Here is a 22,167-nt window from a genome sequence, read left to right on the forward strand (position 1 = left end):
GACATGCATTTTCCTTCTAAAGTTTAGACTGTGCTTATTGATATTTTTGAGTTTATATTATACTAGCTGTTTGTTTCCAGTTCTTGATTTGTTATTCTCTAAAATTAGTTTGCTTTCAAGTTTCACATTTACTGGAACATTTCCATTTGGAAATGGGGGGAGGCACGGTGGCACAGCAGATAGTGTTGTAGTCACACAGCTCCAGGGTATGGGAGGCCGTCTAGGGCAAATACTCTTAAACACTTGCGCACTACATTGAAACATTTGCACACTACACTGAAACACTTGGGCACTACATTGAAACATTTACTCACTACATTGAAACACTTGCCCACACTACACTGAAACACTTGCGCACACTACACTGAAACACTTGCGCGCACTACATTGAAACACTTGCGCACACTACACTGAAACACTTGCGCACACTACATTGAAACACTTGCGCACCCTACACTGAAACACTTGCGCGCACTACACTGAAACACTTGCGCACACTACACTGAAACACTTGCGCACACTACACTGAAACACTTGCGCACACTACACTGAAACACTTGCGCGCACTACATTGAAACACTTGCGCACACTACACTGAAACACTTGCGCGCACTACATTGAAACACTTGCGCACACTACATTGAAACACTTGCGCACACTACACTGAAACACTTGCACACACTACACTGAAACACTTGCGCGCACTACATTGAAACACTTGCGCAAACAACACTGAAACACTTGCACACACTACAATGAAACATTTGCGCACACTACACTGAAACACGTGCACACTAAACACTGAAACATTTGCACTACACTTCACATACACTCGTATATATATTAAACATGACGTGTGTGTGTGTGTGTGTGAGAGAGAGAAGATGCACTCAGCTGTGTAGCACAGGGTACAATCTTTTATGACTAATTCCTGTGCTCTGTGTCTTTTCAGAGATGAACAAACATTTGTTCTTATTATTTTTTATTAGTCTTTTCATATTTGATCAGCCATTGCGTATTTCTGGTAACAGTGAGGATATCCGTAATTTTTTGTGTGATGTCCTGCGTTGTGTGGAATCCATACAAGATGACCTGCTACACAGACACTACACTGAACTGGAGCACCACACAAGAACCATTCAGTCCATCATACGTGTAGTTGGGCGCAGAGAAGGGCCTGTGGTGAGAGAATGCACGACTCTTTTGGGGTCTTTATATCAGTGTCTAATTCTCATTTTACAACAATCTCCGGGCCAAAGACATCAAGGCAACAATATTCTCATAATTCCTCCAACAACTTCCAGTGGCACGTCCGGTCGCCCACGGTATGATTTAACAGCAGACCAGATTATCCACTGCCTAAATCTGGGATTTAATTGGCAAAGAATCGCTTCCATTTTTGGAATTGATCGACAAGTGTGCAAGTGTTTCCGTGTAGCGTGCGCAAGTGTTTCAGTGTGTAGTGTGCAAGTGTTTCAATGTAGTATGCGCAAGTGTTTCAGTGTGTCATGTGCAAGTGTTTCAGTGTAGTGTGCAAGTGTTTCTATGTAGTGTGCGCAAGTGTTTCAGTGTAGTGTGCAAGTGTTTCTATGTAGTGTGCGCAAGTGTTTCAGTGTGTAGTGTGCAAGTGTTTCAATGTAGTGTGCGCAAGTGTTTCAGTGTATTTGCCCTAGACGGCCTCCCATACCAGGGACCTGGAGGTTGTGGGTTTGAGTCCCGCTCCGTGTGACTGTCTGTGAGGAGTTGGTGTGTCCTCCCAGTGTCTGCGTGGGTTTCCTCCGGGTGCTCTGGTTTCCTCCCACAGTCCGAAAACACACACTGGTAGGTGGATTGGAAACTCAAAAGTGTCTATAGGTGTGAGTGAATGTGTGTGTGTTGCCCTGTGAAGGACTGGCACCCCCTTCAGGGTGTATTCCCACCTTGCGCCCAATGATTCCAGGTAGGCTCTGGACCCACCGTGACCCTGAACTGGATAAGTGGTTACAGATAATGAATGAATGCCAGTGTGGACTTAGATAAAGATTACTTGCCTGCAGCCTCCACATAGTTGTCTGAAGATTGAGACTATTTAGTTAAAGAAGAGTCAGGTTTTCTGCAGACACACCTTCCTGAGGGCTATTATGCTGAGTGGAATAAGCTATATCAATAGGAGACTGCATTAATTAATATATATTTAATTTCAGCTCAATTTGAATATAGAGAGGACACAGTGCAACTTCACACAGCATGAAAGTCTGTCCACTCCATGACAGTACAGACATGTGCTTAATCACACTGAATTTAGACATGAACAATTTAATTAATAAATTGTACGCATGGACATATATATCATATGAATATGATAGTAGGCAAACTGTCGCACTTGGTGGGTTGGGGTTAAAAATCTGTGTATGGGTTTAGGACAGCAGATCTTTGCATACTGGAAGTGGCCAAGGCCCTTCTGACAGGAGCTGAGTCACTGTCTATACATTTGTGCCTCTTTGTGGTGGCAGTCAGCATATATGTTCTGTCTCCTGGTGGCCCATGGCTGACTCACAGACGTCTTCAATTTGATATTCATGTGTCAGTGGTTGGATCAGAACTTTCAAGATGTTAGGGAAAAGTGGAGCCCTGTGAAACAGTGTACAAATGACTGTCTACCACAGACCACCGCCCCATAGGATGGAAGAAAGCAGGTGTGTGATTTAAAAAAAAAACACTAAGGCAAAGGTGATTCTTCCCCTGAAAAGATAACCTAAATAAGACAAATACTACTAAAACATGAATTTGTTAGGCAAGAACTTATTACTATCATCGTGGCATCCCCAGAGATTATTATTGAGACACATCTTCAGTCCTGCCAGAAGCAATCTTCATTAGGTGCACAACTGTGCAGAATGACACAAAGAATTTTGGTTTACTGTGTAACAGAATTCAGGGGGCACCACCTGCATGCAGATACCCTTCTGCCAGATGGTGAGCCATTAAGAACAACACATCACACTACACACCAAGCCAAAACATACACATGAACACAAACATTAAAAAAATTATAATTAAAAAAAGAAACAGCCACAAAACAATAATAAAAAAAAAAAACTAAAAAAATGGGGAGCTTGCAGTGCATGCTGGGAGCCCGCAGCCCCACCCAGTAACAGGTGGCAGTAAATTATAAATCAGTTCATCAGTTAAACAACAACAAAAAAAAAAAGCCTGGAACACTGAGGACATTATTCAAGCTGTAAGTTGTAAGTATATTATCACTGTCCAATGAAATTTATGTATCTCCATTTTTGTACATTTTTAGTTTGCTACATTTGTACACAGCTGTCCTTCACATTGTGTAAAAATGTTCTAAAATCTTTTTACCTTTACGCATAAAAATATATTATGGAGCATAATAAATAGTCCAAACCATAGTCCAAATGTAGACCTGGAGCCTTGCGCTAAACCCAAGATATTTGAGGGGTCAGGTCCACAGTGATATTATCTGACATCCACAGTGGTATTAGCTGATTGGCTGCGTTTGGAAATGAGGTGACAATCTACCTGCTAATATAATTATGGATGGGTTTCCAAATAACCATCTTATACATCAGCTAATTCTATAACAGGGTCATTGTCACATGATGTAGACTTCCTTCATGAATTGAAGTGGGAGTTTTCCATAACACTATTCAAGGTATTATCCCAGTCGTGAACAAATATCACTTGTTTTCTTGTCTGGGTAAATTTAAGAAGTACCCAGCTAGCAAACATCCATTTAAAGGGGAAATAACCCCAACTCCCCAAGTTATCACAGTTCTCCAGGGTCTTGAAACTTGTGAGACATGCTTTGGTCAAAATACCAAAAAAATCCAACAACACAGCTCTCCCAGTCTAGACAGCCTTTTTCAAAATGACTGTTTCAGTAATCACAGCTGTTATTTATGCGAGCCCCTTGTTAGCACAAGCTGACAAGTTTTGTTGTTGTTGTTTTTAAATATTATTTAACAATTTTTGCTTGGCTTGTTTTTTTTCAAAGACTACACTCACGTTAATTGAGCAGCATCCCTTGAACAGTTCTGTGAATCTAAAATATAATATCCCTGCAACTATAAAAAAAGGATGTCCTAAAGACTTGATTTTGGGGTTATTGAGGTTTTACATGATACACGACTCAATCCACAAGGTTAGACATGGTACATGAAAGACAACATGTTGAATAATTTGTCTATGTCTATGTTAAAAGTCCACAGAGAATAAGAACGTGCAATTATTTTTGTTTATGCAACATTAAACATTTAAACATTAACTTGTGTGAAGCATTATAATATTAGTCCCAATGTTTAAAATGAACACGAGGTAGTCCAGGAGCAAAAATATATTAAATCTTAGTGCTATTATAATGTTCAAATTCCATGTTTTCCACGTTCTGATTGTAAGTAAATAAGTAAATAAATGTAGAATTTAAATTTTACTCATATTAACTTATAAACCTCATCAAATCCAAGCCAATGCCTCTGGGTGACGTCATTTCCTGCGCTAGTGGCTCGGTGTGACAGCTGAACAACAACAAACCGGAGGCTGAAGAGAGGGACCCTGACTCTAAGCGACCCCAGCGCTGAAAGTGAATGGCTTATATTTCTGTTTCGCAGCATCTCTTTGTCGTAGAGCGAATGTTTAAGCGCGAACATCACCCGGTCTTCCTGCACGCACTGGTCCTGCAGCAGCCTTGTTTACATGAAGCGTGGCGCCAACGGCAGGAAATGGCTGTAACTGGATCATGAAAACGAAATTGGTTTTATTGTAAATATCTTTCTCATTCCACCTTAAACGGTGTAGCGGTTCCAGTAACCGCTTCATACAGTGCATAGCAACTGCTGTACTATTTAAGGTGGAAAGGAAAATTCCCGTAAAAAGAAGCCTGCTCTGGTTTTCAGCACGGAGCCACGTCCTCTTCGCTGTTGTTATTGCCCTCTAGGATTAATCTGTGGTTTTAATCGTTAACAAATTTTAAACTGTAGGGTTGGTTTGTAAAGCTTTCTTATTCAGATCACCATCTGGCTGTATCTTTAACAACAGGGACATTGTATATTCATGTTTTGTGTGTCACACCAAAGCTTTACATTTTTACCCAAAAAAAAAAAAAAACATCTAAAATTAGTCTTACAACTGACCAGAACCAATTGAATTAACTCTTAATATTCCTGTCCACTTCATGGTCTCATTACAATCCTCTAAATCATTTTGACAGATTTCTTTTTTAAAGTAAGGTTAAATAGTCTATTCCACTTATTTAGTCTTTGTTTCAGTGTAACTCATTCTTTAAGTGTAAAAACTTACAGAGAGCTTTCATATAAAGTGCATTTTTGAAGAGAGGCAAAGTTCAAAATTGCTCACAGCAGGTGTCGGGAAAAATGGATCATTTACAGATCTCTACTGCTGGGTTATTAAATGAAAAAATCATTTTAGTTCAAACTAGTGAGGATAGGGACCTTGTTAAAGTGTCACGAGACCTGAAATTGTTTTAAAATAGTGTGGTCTTTATTGTGCCATGTAGACATCATGACACCTTGGGCCTGTTCCACAAAGCCAGTTTTCTCAGTTAGCGAAACAAAGTTAAGGACTTTTCAGTAGGAGAACCAATCAGCTCTTAATCTATTGGACAGGCTTGACCATTGACCTAAGCTGTCTGATAAGCCTGGAAAGTCTTGCTTTGTGAAATATTTCCTGGATTATGTCACCGCTACTGTAATATCTTTGCAATGAACCGTTTCACGTCAAAACACTAAAACACAAAATTCTACTTCAAGCAGTGCACACAAGGCAAAGACATATGAAACACTACAGTTTTAATCAGAAATACTGGTCACATATCAGACTTATTGGCCTGCTCATTTATTGTGAATGACTGTAGCAGTTACACCATGACAACTTTAGTGTTAAGTTTATTTGTCTTTGTTTCACCATTCACAGCAGCTGATCCTGGGGTCTTTGTTCTTTGAAACTACTTCTGAGGCGTGAATACAGGACAGTTATACAGTCTTGAACAAGAATGTGTGTTTTCACAAGCTTTACGTCTTGTTGATGGGGTTCTTGATTTATTTTTTTTAGTTGCCTCTGGTGTCCCTCCCCTCAATTCTGAGCTTCACATCAAGAAAAATTAAACTGTGGTTCTTCAGGACATACCTAAACAAAAACTGTACACCTGGACTTGTGGATACATACACTTACAGAAGGTAAGATTCCTTAGTACTTACAGTGGTGACTGAGAGATTGCAAACTTTCTAAAATTGTCTGTATTTTGTATAACATGACCTAAAACATTGTCAGATTTTCACACATATCTAAAACGTGCTCCCAGTATCTGTGTGGGTTTTCTCTTGCTGCTCCATTTTGGTAGGCGGATTGACTAGGCAACATTGTCCATAGTGACTGTGTTTTTGTCCGAGTGATTGTGTGAATGTATGATTCTCTGTAATGGACAGGCACCCTGTCCAGGCTGTGTTCCCTCTTTGTGACTAGTGATTCCTGGTAGGCTCTGGACCCTGACCAGAATGAAGCAGTTTCAGAAAATGCATGAATTAATTTATTGAGGTAAATGATCCAGTATTATATATCTGCGAGTGTCAAAACCGTATTAAACTGTGGAATTAGCATTTAATATCAAGGTGAAATTAGAGCCTGGTGTTTTTCAGTCAATTGGATGACAGTCAGATATGAGTGGGCACCATGATATTTGTTAAGAACAGGGACCTTTGATTGTGTGATCTTCACAATACATCTTCTGGAAAAGAAATGTTCTGAAAGTTTAAGACAGTTGGTCAACTACCCCAAGAGCAAACCATGTAATAGTCTACTAGGTATTTGAAATCAATTAAATGCTACTAAACCCTCTCTTGCTTTGGCAAATTTTAAATTGGACATAGTATAAAAAAACAACACTTTTTTAGAGCATTAGCATATTAATTTGGAGCTCAAAGGTTTACCCAAACAACAACTGTGAAGTAAAAGTTTTTGTGATCTGCCTAAGTTTGAAAACATGGGACACAAAAAATGTCATTCTGATATCTTTGCTGTTTGTTAATTAGAAAGCAGCTAATTCTTTGCAATTTGAGTTTCTTCAGTCACAATGCTGGACCTGCGTTTATCTGAGAGTTCATATATAAGGCTGAATTGAACAAATGGAAAACAAACTGGGGAGAAATGTGTACTGAATAAAGTTGAAAAGAAAGAGAACAAAAGGAAATGACTAAAAACATTTTTCTGCTGCTTGTACCTCACTCCTGGGCAGGGTATGAAAAGTGGACAGGGAAGGGTAATAAAAGTGCTGTGTTGTTTATTCTTTGTGGTATTTTGACTAAAGCCTGTCCCAGATGTTTTATTAGGACCACAGAGAAATGAATACTGGTGGCCATCATGTGAACAACCCAGAAGGCTCTTAGAAAAATGTTTTATGGCTGGTTTGGTTTAGATAAGAAGCATTATGTCTGGACAAATGAAAATGCTGCATTCCAGCATAAAAACCTTATGTGAAACCATCTATGAAACATGATGATGGTAGTGTCATGGTTTGGACCAGCTGAGCTGCTTCAGAACCAGGACAGCTTGCCATCCTAGATTAAACAGTGAATTCTGAATTAGGCTATAACAAACAAAATAGACAGGAATGTCACTAAATCTGTCTCTGAACTGAACATTTGGTGTTTTTGTTCTTTTTATGTAGTTTTAGGACTTCTAATAAAAGTGTAAGGATTGTTTTAGTTCCTGTTTATGTATAAATATAGACATTCCTAAATAATTAAAAGACGATCAAGAATAGCTGTATACCCTAATCTGGTGTGCATCAAATTCAACATTGGTCTGTGGAGATTTCCACAGATGGACTTCAGAACATTTTGATGATTTTTTTTTTCCCTTTGGAGCAGTCATTTTGAGTAGTTTGACCACAATAATGAATAGAGAATAAGTTCAGTTGTGCTATTTCAGAGGTCCGTCCTGTTTTGGGACAGGGCCATGGAGGGACCAGACAGGGAAGGCCGCACATTCATGCAGGTGATCAGTGAGAAGTACAGCCCAGAGAACTTCCCATATCGCAGAGGCCCAGGCATGGGGGTGGTTGTACCTTCTGGCCACCAGGGATCTCCTATGAAAGGTGAAGTCCGGATTAGACAATTATCATCAAAGGATTTTAATGTAGAATATAGAGGAAAAAAATGTGTTGGTTCTTTGGAAGTATTGTATGCTTTATTAGGTTGAATGCAGAGACAAGAAACTAATGTGCCTTTTAACCCTTAGACCGGCTGAACCTTCCCAGTGTATTAGTATTAAACAGCTGTGGGATAAGCAGTGCTGGAGATGAAGGAGAAATTGCTGCATTCTGTGCTCACGTGGTTGAGCTGGACCTCTCTCATAACAAACTCCAGGACTGGCATGAAGTGAGTGGCTTTTCTCTCTGGCTTCACAATACTTAACTGTAGGTAAATAATAATTGCTGTAATATGTACCCTCTGGCCTCTTTTTTTTTTTTTCCCTTTGGTAATTACGTCTCACTAGATTTGAATATTCTACCTTGACTCTCTTTAGATCAGTAAGATTATTGCGAATATTCCAAACCTGGACTTCTTGAACCTCAGCTCAAACCCACTAAGTGCAGCAGTGTTGGAGCCAGATTGTGCTGAGGCTTTCTCCAGAGTACGCCGCCTTGTCCTGAACAACACTCAAGTGTCCTGGGACACTGTGCACACCTTTATGCACGAGATGCCTGAGTAAGAGGCTTAATCAACTCTAAATAACAGCATTTCTGTGACCAGAAGCTATATAAACTGCATAGATTCAGTGCACATATGTCGCACTGGCCTTGTTATGCACTCATGCCTTCAAATATCATTCTGGTGTCAGCTTTTGAAACCAAACTCCTTCAGTAGTGTTTTTTGGTTTTGTCCTGCACAGCAAGTAAATCAAGATATATGTTTTCACAACATTATTTATGGTAGATGTTGAAACTTTGTTTTCAGTCTTGTCCTGGGATATGTTATTTTGAAATATACTTGATATTTCTTTCATTAAGCTCATCACAAAACTGTGAGCCATGCCCAATCTTTGTTTGCAAGACTGAGCAGTTGCTCTGTGTTCCTTTAATAACTTGTATATGCACAAGGAACATACAATGCTTCAAAACAGTGTAATTTGAAATTTCTATATACTTTTGCTCTAATTTGAGTCCCAAATATTTGAACATATTCATAGAATGCAGTTAAGTTGTTCAAAGCATACACTGCAAATATATATTTTTAAAATTTTATATAAATAAAGGTTCAAGAGAATCAAATCACAGATTATTGTTTTTAATTGCATTTTGCAACAAAAAAAAAAAGCAAACAAAACCTTGGCTTTTAGGAAAAGGTTTTGTATAATTCAAGAACATCATAAATCCTAAATTTGAACTTGGATAGTAGTAATCTGGGTGATACTCTTTTTATTTACTTTTCACAACCCCACAACATACTTAGAAAAATTGAGAGTTATATTATAGAGATGATAATATAAAATATATATATTCAAGAGACATAACACAGACTTAAATCTCAGTTAAATGATTAGATTTAACAAGTTGATTTTATTTGATGAATCAGTATTTATGATTTCTAAGTAACAGTTTCTATTAAAAAAAAAAAAGGCTCCGCTTTCCACTGACATTCATGTATGTGTCCTGTAGACTGGAGGAGCTGTTCCTGTGCCTTAATGAGTACAATACTGTGATGGCCTCTGCCACTCCGTGTCCTTCTCTTCGACTGCTGCACATCACAGATAATAATCTGCATGACTGGACTGAGGTGCGCAAGTTCGGCTCAATGTTCCCTTCTCTGGACACACTTGTGATGGCTAACAACAACCTGGGTTCCATTCATGAGTCTGGAGACAATCTCTGTCGACTCTTTCCTAACTTGCGCAGCATCAATCTACATAACTCGGGTATGTTTTACTGTGTCATTTACTAGCACACTTGTTGTTTGCCAGTCCACTTTATTTTCAGGGCACCAGAAAATAAATAAAAGACCGCAATCTGCTGCAGACTTTGGCTGACATAGCATTCGTTGTAGCTTTGCATTGTCACTTTTTGACCCCACTGTGGATGCTCTTGCAGAACTGCTAGCTTTTCCTAAGGCATCTCGATGCAAGTCTAAACCTTCTGTTAGACTAACTTAACATTTCTCTAAACTCTGGATGAGCAACTCAGGTGTGTAATCAATTCCATCAGAGAAAAAAACTAACTTACACTACTTATAAATAGCTTCGTCACTATATAAGGCTGCCCATGGTATTTAAGTTGTTCTGGGTTCAATCCAAACATGTCTTATCTGCCTTTGTGGTTGTCATGTAATTCAGAATAATATTAGACTGCAACTGGAAAAGATGTGAAAAACATCTAATAGCTACTGAAGGTCAGAATGCTGAAATGTTAACTCTCCTGGCAAGCAAGTTTTACAAACAGCAATAATGTCTCCTAGTAATGTTTCAAAGTCAAGACTGGGGCAGAGCTTTATTGTCATATGTATAGAGAAACAGATGTTTAAAATGCACAGTGTTGTTACTGGACTAAAATTTACTTCACCAACAAATAAGTATATTCATTCATTCATTCATTATCTGTAACCGCTTATCCAATTCAGGGTCGCGGTGGGTCCAGAGTCTACCTGGACCCATTGGGCGCAAGGCGGGATTACACCCTGGAGGGGGCGCCAGTCCTTCACAGGGCAACACAGACACACACATTCACTCACACTCTCACACCTACGGACACTTCAGTCGCCCATCCACCTACCACCTGTGTGCGATATGTTTTACCATATACAGTATAAGTACAATTAGAAATAGAAATAATGTAAAGTACTGGGCAATAGCAGCTTCTGTACTGCATAGAAACAGTGTTTGTTCAACACATAAGTATATAAATGATTTATTTATAACATATAGTGTGTATATTTTGTAAGCTACAACTACAGAGCTACCATATTGATAAAGAGATTTTCACAGCTATGGTGTATGTAAATACTATATACAATCAGTGTAATGCTAAATAGCCTGATCTCCTAGTTTGTTCTTTGTGTGTGTGTGTGTGTGTGTGTAGGTCTTAATTGCTGGGAAGACATTGAGAAGTTGAATATTTTGCCCAAGTTGGAGGAGGTGAGGCTACAAGGGATTCCTCTTCTGCAGACATACACCAACACTGAGCGGCGCAGTCTCATGATAGCTCAGTAAGTGTCTTAATAATTATTTCGTACTCAGAATTTCATCTTGGACAGAACAAGAAAACTGTCAGCCTGTCTCCTGCTACTGCAGGCTGCCATCTGTGACCTGCCTGAACGGGAGTATGGTAACAGAGGGAGAGCGGGAGGATGCTGAGCGGTTCTTCATCCGTTACCATTTGGATCACCCTGAGGAGGAACTGCCCCAGAGGTAAGTTACATTCAGTTTAAAACAACATGTTGTTGGGTCTATGGAAAGATATGAAAATGCTGATGTAGCAATAAAGCCATGATTAATGTGCATTAACATGCATATCTGTGAAAATATTTATGCATAAATGGTGTGTTTGCATTTTTGTAACTTTTTTTGTCTTCATACTTGCTATTGTTTCTACAAAATAATTATTTTGATTAAAAACACCCTCAAGTCTAAAATGTCATCAACCAGCTAATATTTGTTTGGTGTCTTTTTAGTTGGCTTCTTTAATATTTCACTAAAGTTAATGTAGCATATAAGCTTAGAAACAATTATTCTTAGGCTTGGGTGCCCAGCCCCCAAGAGGTACTGTCTATTAGAGATCTGTCTAATGAATAAACCTAGATGTACATTTTTTTTTTAATTAAGCAGTTGGGAAAACTTTTTTAGAGATCAATGTAACTGCTGTAGTTGTTTTCATGTCATAAAATCCCTTAAGTGATTAAACTCACAAGGTTCTCTGAAAGATTTCTGAGGCTCTATGAGACACTGTATGATGTAAGTTTCTATTATTTGTTTAATATTTTTGCTGTGTAGTGCCAGGGTACAATTAAAGACACAAATTTTAATTTAGGGTAAAATTTGTGTAAAAGTGATTTATGAAATGCTTATTGAGATGCTGTCCCTTTGAAAGATACCACTCTTTGGTGACCAAATATGGGAAGCTGGCCCCACTAGCTGAGATTGACCTGAGGCCGCGGTGCCATGCTAAGGTGGAGGTGCACTTTGAGGACCGGGTGGAACAGGTGAGCATCAGGCTGGACCAGACTGTGGCTGAGCTGAAGAAGCAGCTGAGGACAGTGGTTCAGCTCCCTACCAGCAACATGCGCCTCTATTACATTGACAAAGACATGTACTCAGCCTTTGGTCCTGAGGAGATGAAGTATAGCACCAGGGCCCTCCACTCTTACAGCATTCATGATGGGGATGAAATCCTAGTGGTGCCTAAGACCAAATGACCTACAGGCACTTCCTGGACCTAAAAATCTCTTTGGAATAATTACGTCCTCTCTGAACTAGCCCTCTGTAGGACCCACAGCATTTAAAAAAGTTCAGGAAGAAAAAGGACATCTAGGCATATCAAAGTGGCTTGGATTAGGATGACATTGTAATGGTATTTTAAAGGGCATCACAGATCACAGTCAGTACACAGTCACCACACACACATCGCTCAGTGTGTGCAGCTCTGCACTTGTTGCCATAGTATATATAAGTGGCTTCCCTTGTTTTTGTTGACTTTGACATTTAATGGGGTTTGCTATTAACTTTCAGTAAATGCCTTGGTCTTCAAGACAAAAGCACAAAGGAAAGTGGTCCAAATCTTTTAGATCTTACAAATCTCATGACAATCATCTGCGACTCATGCTATCACGGTTTTCAGCAGGTGCAAAAAAAGGTGTCGGACCGTGCAGATGTCTTGAAGAGAAATGGTGGATTTGCTGAAGGTGTATGTATGCTGTGTCAGCCTAGAAAATGACATCCGGAAACACTTACAGGTGGGAAGTGCTGGACATTCATGGTTTTTTTTTTAGCACATATTTATCTATGTAAATGCAAGTGATTAAAGAAGAACTAGAAATGTCAAACCTTCAGGTACATCTTACCTCCAAAAGTGCAGTCAAACATGCATTGGGTATTTGTATTATTGTTTGCATTTTGTTTTGAATAGTTTTATATGAGTTGTTCAAGAAACTGTCCACGGACAGCTAATTCATTTTTTTTTTTTTTTTTTGTATTAACTGAGAATAGTGTTGGACATTCATGGTTTTTTTTTTGTTTGTTTGTTTTTTGTATTAACTGAGAATAGTGTTGGACATTGCAGCACTGAATTCATTTTGTAATTTTAATTTATTGCATGAATACAAGGCAAGTTAATGTCTACTCTGGCGGTTAGTGTTGGCAATAAGTATTAAACCATTTCAGAATCTGACAATAATTCCTTAAAACTTCAATCTCAGTTTCCATTAGTGTGAGGATTTAGTAGCTGATATTCAGGGATGATATGATCATGCTTTGGAAAAGTGGCACAAAATAGACTTAGTGTAGGCATCAAGCATAAATGTACCTAGTTGTAGGAAGGGGTACTGATTATATTTAGGTACTTTAAAACTTATCATTGAACAGATTGGAACAAGGTTTCAAACCAATATGAGACAGCAGTTTCATGTTATTTCAGCTGAATATTTGTAATCTATATAAATTCCACGGCAGGTAAATTTTGTCCTAGTTTCTACATTTCATGAATGTTTATGTATCAACTTTGACAGATACAGTATGTATATGGAAAAAACATCAGATATTGCCATCAGCACACCAGTCTGTGTACTTTTTGGTCATTCTGTTTTCATTTTAAAAATAGATATTTAAAAAATGAAAAACCTATTTATTTTTTTTATACTCCAAATCCATATGTTAAAACAAAAAAAAAATATTATATTTTATTTCTTTGGAATCAAAGCATAAATGCAAAAAGAATAAGAAACAGTTAAACAGTCCGTCTTTTTATTTTTCTGAAAACAAAGTTCAACAACATCTTCAAGGCAAATTGAGGCGCTCATAAATTTGTTTTCAGAGCTGTTAATTAGCAAGATGCATGTATATGTAGATGCATGTATGGATTTTATTACAGAGAACACTACGTCTGCTTCAGAACAGATAGAGAATCAGAAACCCATGTTTGAGCACCAATGTCTCTATTACTACATCACTAAATGCATGCAATAATATATTTGATTAAAATTAACAAGTCATTATGATTATTTATCATTTCAAATCACTTTAATGAGGCAATACACACATTGCTTATTTAATTTATTTACATATATTGTAGCATTATTTATAACAACATGTATGACAATGGTTCCATAACAATGCAAAATAGCCGCAGAGATGGTCCCCTCTTGCCATGTGTACAATTGTTTCAGAGTGTGGTTCTATATTGCTCTTTTTACATTATATGAATTTGAAGTATGAAATGAAAATTAAATAACCATCCTTTTTTCATTTTTTAATATCTATTTTTAAAATGAAAATAGAATGACTACATGGACCAAACGGTCACTTGGACTTTTATTTTTCCATTTTTCATTTTCATTTTCATTTTGTCCTGTCTCTTGCATACTGCAGTTGAAAATGAAAAGCTAAATGGTCCGTTTACCTTTTGTTGAATGATTTTCCATTTCTAATCCTGTAATAGGAAAACAGAGAGCGACCTGTTTCCCTATTTTGTATGTTATTAACAGTACCAGAGAATGTATTTGGATTTTATTTGTTCTTTTCTTTTCTTCGCATCAAAACACAAATAAAGGGAATATTAGAATTTGATATATTTTGATTTCAGTTCAATATAAATGGGTATTTTTTTTATTTCTTCATAACTAACAGGAAGATAACAGATCTAGCTCTGTGTCACATAATCGTCACTGTTCTGCTGCAGTTTTGCAAACTTACTTATATTAGCCTTAGAATACCCCCTCCGGACACCTATGTCCCCAATATGCAATGAAAATCTACATGCATGCATGGAAATCTCAGCATATGTTGCCCCGTCCTTGACCATATTTTTAGTTAAATCGTGAAATGGGTCAAGTATGCTTATCTTTAATCTACCAGCAGAATAAGTTCCTCTCTTTCAAAATATATGGTTTTATTAGCATTAAAAACTTCCGGTTGTGCCTAAAATCTGCAGCCCAACCCATAATTAGACACAAGAAAGAATGAACTAAACTCGTTATTTTTAATTTCTATTTGTTCATATTCATTTTTTGTATTTTGTTGTAATTACTTTATGTTGTAGAAAAAGTTGGGTTTCTTTAAATCAATGATGTTTATATCATTCAAAATAGGGAAATGGGCCATTCTCTGTTTTTCTACTGCAGGATTAGAAATGGAAAACTAATTAACGAAAGGTACACAGACCCTAAATTCATATTCCATTTTCATTTTTACTTTTATTATCCAGATCATGAAGAAAAAGCAAAGCCAAGCTGGTGTTTGAATTTTCTTTTCCACATTAGCTTTTTCATTTTAGGATTTGAACATCAAATCCCAGAATAATTTTGAAAATTAAGTGACAAAGATTATTATTTTTTTTTTTTAATTTTGTCAGTGCTGACCCATGCTTGTGTGAAAAATGCAATTGCAAATGAAATTATTTCATTTAATTTTTTATTTTGTCCCATATATCCTAACCTAGTGGCTTTCACTGAAAATGTTTAATTAGCACATATTTATCTATGTAAATGCAAGTGATTAAAGAAGAACTAGAAATGTCAAACCTTCAGGTACATCTTACCTCCAAAAGTGCAGTCAAACATGCATTGGGTATTTGTATTATTGTTTGCATTTTGTTTTTAATAGTTTTACATGAGTTGTTCAAGAAACTGTCCACGGACAGCTAATTCATTTTTTTTTTTACTACTTTTTTTTTGTAGTTTTGACATGCTTGGTGATCTGGACAAATTGGACATGCATTTTTAGTTCGTTTTTGTTAAGGGGTCCACCAGATGGGCACAGTATAATCATACGTTTTGAGATATGTGACACAGACCACCTACAGAACCTTAAGTAAAAAATGAAAAAAAGCATGTCATACATTCCCTGGTAGATTTTTTAGGGTTTTTTGTTTCTCGAGTTCTGTTTTGCAACTGATTTAATTTTATATGTAGCCTATTTCTTACTGATTATATGTTTGCCTTGTTTTATGTTTAGTGGTACTTCTAAAAATAGATTTATGACTATATTTGGCCAACTTTGTTGTTGTAACATTTAGGTTCCTTAGTGCCATTTCTGTTTTCTTAATGGAACATTAAGTAAAATTTCATATTTTGCTCCTGGGCTCCCCCAACATTCGCAGACTGTAATTCACTTATGGTGCTTTAACACGGCATGGGTCCGGCTCTACTCAACTCGGCTAGGCTCGGCACGCTTAAAGCTGTTCCCCTTTCCACTAGCACAGCTCTCCTGCAAAATGGAGCTGGTAACATTGCAAACCCAATCTCTAACGGGAATCATGGGCATTGAAAACCACATCAACAATGGCAATAAATTTAGGCACTGTTTACTCATGTTGTATTTGTTTTTTGGGCTGAATATGCACCCCAGTTCTCATAGAAGTCAAAATTACGAGCTGCAGTTGTGAGTCTGATAAAAATAAATATGAAAGCTGCTGTAAGAGATTTTAGAAGCAGCGAGTTTGTGCTGAATTTGAATGAGCTCTGCGTTTCGTGGTGATGATTAATATGTCTCTGGCCAATCATTGCTCTGTAGGGTTTACACATCACAGTTTAGTACCTACTCTGCATGGTTGGAACCTGAAGTGAGCAGGGACTGAAAAAGTACCTGGTTCCAGGAACCTGATACCAGATTTGGCCAGTGGAAAAGCAAAAGAGCCGTGCTGAGTCGAGTAGGGTTGTTTAAGTTCCATGCAGTGGAAAAGCACCATTATAAAGTACTGGCCTAAAACCGAGAGGGAGGGGGGAGGAGGGTACTTTCTTCCCTCCTCCAAAATTACACGGTGTAGTTTCTGCAGTGCTGAACCTGGAGTAGTAATAACAGTAATGAGGCTCTGTCTTCCTACTGCAGGTCAGTGAAGTATTACAATAATTTTGAAGCTGTAATTTTAAGGTGAAATACTACCTAGTGTTCCTATAAAACTGTTTACAAGCACTGTGTGACTTCTGCAATGTTATTTTAGGATATGACTAAGATTAGAATCTAAAGCCATTTACTGAGACATGTATCAATGTGAAACACGTGTCAATCCTGAAAAACATTTCAGTTATTATTTTGCAATGGATTTGTTATTTTATTTATTGTTTTTAAAGGAGAGACTGCTTAGAAATGGCAAAGTGCAGGTTAGACACTCACATATCTGACTCATTTGCATTTAAAATATGAAACAACTGGTAATATCAACCATACCTCATTAAATTGAGATACTTGTGTTAAAAATATCCCACAACATTAACCAAGAAGGAGTTCAAATCTAATGTTGTGTTTAGAGTGACATTAGTGCTTAGACCAAATGAATTGCCTGATTTTAGCAAATCAGCAGCTGATTTTAGCAGTTAGTTCTAAGACATGTTTTCCATATATAAAGAAATTGCCATATGTAAAGAAATTATATTGGAAATAACAATGCCAATGGTAAAATCAAATATTCTTTATTTACCATATTGGGTGTTATTATTGGTGAAGAGGATGCATGAATAATTAAATACTCTCCATTATCTTGCTATGTAGTCTGAACATTTTATATAATTAAAAAAAAAAGGAGCAAGAATCCTCCAACTTAAATGTTAGTGCAATACTTTCATCATATCACTCGCACTTTTAGATCATTGGATGTTTTTTCTTTGCTTAAGAAACTAGAGCAAGGTCTATACACATTATGTTCTTACGAAAATTATGCTGTAATTTATTTATCATTATTATACATTATTGGACACTTTATGGAAACAGTTTATGCAGTTATATAAATTACCTTGCATAATAATACTTTAATAATACAGTAGGTTAATGACTATTATAGACATGTTATATGACAGTTATAATATCTGAATACTTTGTTAATAACAATTAATAACTAAGCAGATACATATAACAGCTTTTTTTTATTTATTTTTTTTCTGTATCACTGTTTAACAGTTGTATTTTCTTCACAAAGGGTATCTGAGATGACACTGTCAAAATAATAGTTTACCTGAAATATTTGTGTTGTTGCTTTGTTTTTGTATTATAGGTAATTACACTAAACAAGTACTCTAAGATTATAATATATGTAATCTTTCCCATATTTGAAGAAAATTACCTTAACATTTTGCATTGTGTTTACTTAGGTGGAGTCCCCATAAAAAAGACATATTGTATGCATACTTTGTGATCTTTCAGATCAGGATGTTCATTTAAACCTCATCTGGCCATGGGTACAGGGAGGGATGACATATTTAACATGGTCATACATGCTTCATGTTTAGTGTTTCTAAAGGGATGTGTGTTCATGAGTGTAGATTGTAGGTAAATAATTGTAGGAAGCTCTTTGCTATTTGAAGATTCAATACTTGATGCCCTATACCCACTAATACCACTTAAAAGAAAAAAAATTCTGTGGATTTCCATAGTTAAATCAGGTATATAAGCTGGGGTTCAAAAGTACTTAAGCTGAAGTGTAAAAGTTAGCAGGGATTTATTGTGTGATATCATTGTTTTGAATTGATGGATAAAATGAAATTAATATATGTTTGTAACTATTATTGATTAATAGTTTCATTGATTTTTCTTTTGCAGAATGTTTTATGTCTGTTTTATTTTTTGTCTTAATAGTTGTAGCTTAATTAATATGAATGGTGTTTTTTACCAATGAATATTTTTCAGAGCCACATATCTGGAAGATATATTACATAAATGATATTCTTTTTCTTTCGTTTTTACTGCTAAAACTACCAAAAGTATATGTTTTTTGTTCTGATCATGAAATAAAGTTATGTTGTGAAGATTATGTTGACACCCAAAGCATTTACTGTCCATCATCGGGCAAGATTATCCCCACATTAAGAAACCAGCTGTTAATTTCAGTCCTGCATAAATATGTTTCAGATCATATGGCACTGTTTTGGATTTCCTTTTTCTAGTTCACCCTTCCAAATGCATGTTGACTGACAGTCTTCATTGAAGACTTCATTGGAATTTAATCAGATTGCAATGGTTTGTCAGTGTTTTGATGAGAGGAATGAAATGCTTTAAAAGTGAAAGGGAAATAAATATTTGAGGTGTGTTAAAGTTTTGTTCAATGCACATTCTGTAATCTCTTGAAAATGTCACTCTAGCACATTTTCAGTTCATCTTCAGTCACTGACTGAGTGTCACTGCAGTGCTTAGAATGATCCACCACCCAAATAATACCTGCTCGGTGGTGGCCATTTCTGACCATTGAAGAACAGAAAGTAAGGGGGAAACAAAGTATATACAGAGCAACAGATGAACGTCTGTACAGCCAAAATGCTATGATTAATGATGCTAATAGAATGGACAGCCTGACATCACCCAGCGCAATGCAAAGCGTTGGATGCAGTGGTGTAAACATGCTATCACTGGACACTACAGCAGTGGAGATGTGTTCTCTGGAGTGACACATCATGCTTCTCCGTCTGGCTACTAGTCTGACTGCATTGTGCCAAGTGTAAAGCTTGGTGGAGAACTGCTCATCTCTTTAGTTTCAGGGAAAGGAACTCTTAATGCTTCAACATACCAAGAAATTCAGGACAATATCATGAACCCCACTTTATGGGAACAGTTTGTCACCTTCCTGTTCCAGCATGATTACGCATCAGTGTTCATAAAACATGGATGAGCGAGTTTGGTGTGGAAGAACTTGACTGGCCTGACCTCAACCCACAGAACACCGCTGAAATTAATTAGAGTGAAGACAAAAATTCACATAAATATACTCAACGTTGTGGAAAGCCTTCCCAGAAGAGTTGAAGGTGTTATATCTACAAAGGGAGGACTGGCCCTATGGATTAAGAATAGGACGTTCTCAAGTGTATGTGTGCAAAGGCATATGTGCGAATATATTGTAATCTATTGTTTTATATAAACAATTTTTATGGAGTAATATCTAACAGTGGACAGTGTGTGCTTTGTTCATTGACCGAAGGCCCAGTGCTAATTATTCAACGCTATATTTCGTCACGGAGGAGTGTTTACTCCGTCACCAAGGCGATAGTGTGGGCGGTGACGCCGATTGACGCGAGGTGAGCGGCTTCGGCCAATGAGAGGACAGGACGGATGACTGACGTCACTCTTAAAGCGAGAGTCCCGTTATTGGAGCTTAGGGGCTGGGTTTCATTAATTCGGAGATCTGTGGAGATCGAACCGGCTGTGTCTGCTTCAGCGCTGTGTTTAACGTTCTCGGTGAATAGCAGTGCGGCTGAGTGAAGGTGAGCTGGTGTAACAGTTACTGTGCTGAGAGACACAGGAGGATGGTGAATGTCCCGTGTGTGGACTCTGCGGTGAGTAATACAGCTCCACCCCCACTACTCTTCCCTAGGAGCACTTTTGGGACTCGCTCTGCTTACAACATTAGCGATTTCAGATTAAACCAGTGAACTGGCGAAGGACTACTGTGTGTTATAACCGCGTTTATAGCTACTGTCCAACTCACGCTTTCTATCCCTACCCTTAACGCCCTGACGCGACTAAAACTGGCTTCTTAATCTAGTTTTCTCTTCCACCTTAAAGGCTGCAGGAGATTCTGGCGCATCCTTTAAGGTGGAACTGAGATTCGAAAAAAAAGCTGACGAGTTAGAAGCCAACCGTAATTTCATTGATAACCGCATTTAGAGTTTAATCAGTCACATAGCAATGAGCTCATATTTCAATCACAGGCTTGTCTCCACTGCCAGCGTAATTATAGTGGACACACACTGAACAGTAACTTAGTTTTTAAAGAGTTCACTTATTGGACTGATGTTTCAGTCTGGATTAATATTAACCATCCTCCAGTGACGGTTTAAACCAGAGACTCCCTAATTTTTGGGCACATGATCCTAAATGTATATTATGAAGTTTTCCTTAAGTTCATTATCTACATAAGCTGCATAACTATGGAGGACCAAACCTGCCAAATAAAAATAATTTAGAAAAAAATGGAAAGAAATGAAATAAAAGCAATACACTGGTGGTGGTGGTGAGGGGGGGGGGGTGTAATAATGTGTGTGTGTGTATATATATATATATATATTTCTGTATTATTTGCTTTTTTTATTTATTACTAATTACTATATCATTTTAAAAAATTTTAAATGATTATTTTCTGTATTTATGTATTTAACTATTGTTTGATTTACTTATTCATTTATTTATACTAGCTTGTTTTTCACGTTCTGACTCAAGTCCAAAATAGAGTATTTGATTTTAATAGAAGTGTCAGAAAGGGCGAAGGCTGGTGTCAAATCTGCTCAAAGAAGCAGCTGCTCACCTCAGTTAAATGTATGTTTCTGCTTGTTAAGTGTGATGCCACACCATTTCATGGGTCCAATCACGCCTTTGGTCCTGTGTCATACATTCATGTACAGGTGTTTACTGTTTATATAAAGCTGAATGCCTTAATTAATTATGTGATCTCAGTTCAGGAGTTCAGAAAAATTAAAAAGTAAATGTAAAAGTAAAAATAAATGAATAAAAAAAATAATTTCAGTAAAAGTAAATTAATAAACAAATTAATACATAAAATTAATACACAAAACGATTAAAAAATAAAAATAAATAACAATTATATATTTAAAAATGTATTATCATTATTATGGAGGAAATTAATTTTTTGAGTCATTTATTAATTAATTTCTTTATTTTTAAATTTGGCAGGTTTGATCCTCCATACATTACATCTCTACAGGAAAGTGTGTAAGCGTAAAGGGGAAGTAATGCATGTAAATAGTTTTATAGCCTTTATATGCATGTAAATAGTTTACATTTGCAAGCTACACATTTAAAAGTAAATCTTTAAATGAATTACTGAAGCATATAGCTTAAATTAACCTCCAGTAAAAATCATGTTTTAAAACTGGTTAAAATGTCTTTGTGGTGTTTTATTTATACTAGAAGATGCTTCATGAGAGTAATAAGCAGTTAACACCATGAGCATTTTCACTTTTGAAATAGTTCCAAAGACAAGTCAAGCAGGTGAATTTAGACAAACAG

General features: G+C 37.0%; 2 protein-coding genes across 7 annotated transcripts in view; both read left to right on the forward strand.

The window, feature by feature from the left end:
- The first annotated feature begins 3,193 nt into the window (after window positions 1-3,193).
- tbcela (tubulin folding cofactor E-like a) lies at window positions 3,194-13,088 on the forward strand. Of its 4 annotated transcripts, XM_066685899.1 has the most exons (10): window positions 4,491-4,588; window positions 6,076-6,200; window positions 7,951-8,116; window positions 8,260-8,399; window positions 8,548-8,729; window positions 9,680-9,936; window positions 11,093-11,219; window positions 11,305-11,421; window positions 12,101-12,212; window positions 12,848-13,088. In XM_066685899.1, exons 3-10 carry the CDS (start codon window positions 7,978-7,980, stop codon window positions 12,941-12,943), a joined length of 1,170 nt encoding a protein of 389 aa, XP_066541996.1. In that variant the 5' UTR covers window positions 4,491-4,588; window positions 6,076-6,200; window positions 7,951-7,977; the 3' UTR covers window positions 12,944-13,088. The 4 variants fall into 4 exon arrangements, with proteins under 4 accessions (XP_066541979.1, XP_066541996.1, XP_066541970.1 ...); XM_066685882.1 differs by lacking the exon at window positions 4,491-4,588 and adding an exon at window positions 3,194-3,227 and having other exon boundaries at window positions 12,101-13,088; XM_066685873.1 differs by having other exon boundaries at window positions 12,101-13,088.
- A 7,241-nt stretch (window positions 13,089-20,329) lies between these two features.
- Window positions 20,330-22,167, forward strand: part of usp2a (ubiquitin specific peptidase 2a) — a 28,921-nt gene continuing 27,083 nt past the window's right edge. For all 3 annotated transcript variants that reach the window (XM_066663238.1, XM_066663228.1, XM_066663249.1), the window contains exon 1: window positions 20,330-20,477. The gene's annotated coding sequence lies outside the window, so the exon portion shown is untranslated. The remainder of the gene's footprint in view (window positions 20,478-22,167) is intronic.

Source organism: Hoplias malabaricus, chromosome 1 (assembly GCF_029633855.1).
Source record: "Hoplias malabaricus isolate fHopMal1 chromosome 1, fHopMal1.hap1, whole genome shotgun sequence".
Lineage (NCBI taxonomy): Eukaryota > Metazoa > Chordata > Actinopteri > Characiformes > Erythrinidae > Hoplias > Hoplias malabaricus.

Bases quoted from the DNA above. Each gene is read 5' to 3' on its own strand.
- tbcela (XM_066685882.1), top strand. From the start codon at position 7,978: ATGGAGGGACCAGACAGGGAAGGCCGCACATTCATGCAGGTGATCAGT. The intron at 8,117-8,259 runs GTGAAGTCCGGA...TTTAACCCTTAG, and splicing joins CCAGGGATCTCCTATGAAAG to ACCGGCTGAACCTTCCCAGT. The intron at 8,730-9,679 runs GTAAGAGGCTTA...TGTGTCCTGTAG, and splicing joins TTTATGCACGAGATGCCTGA to ACTGGAGGAGCTGTTCCTGT.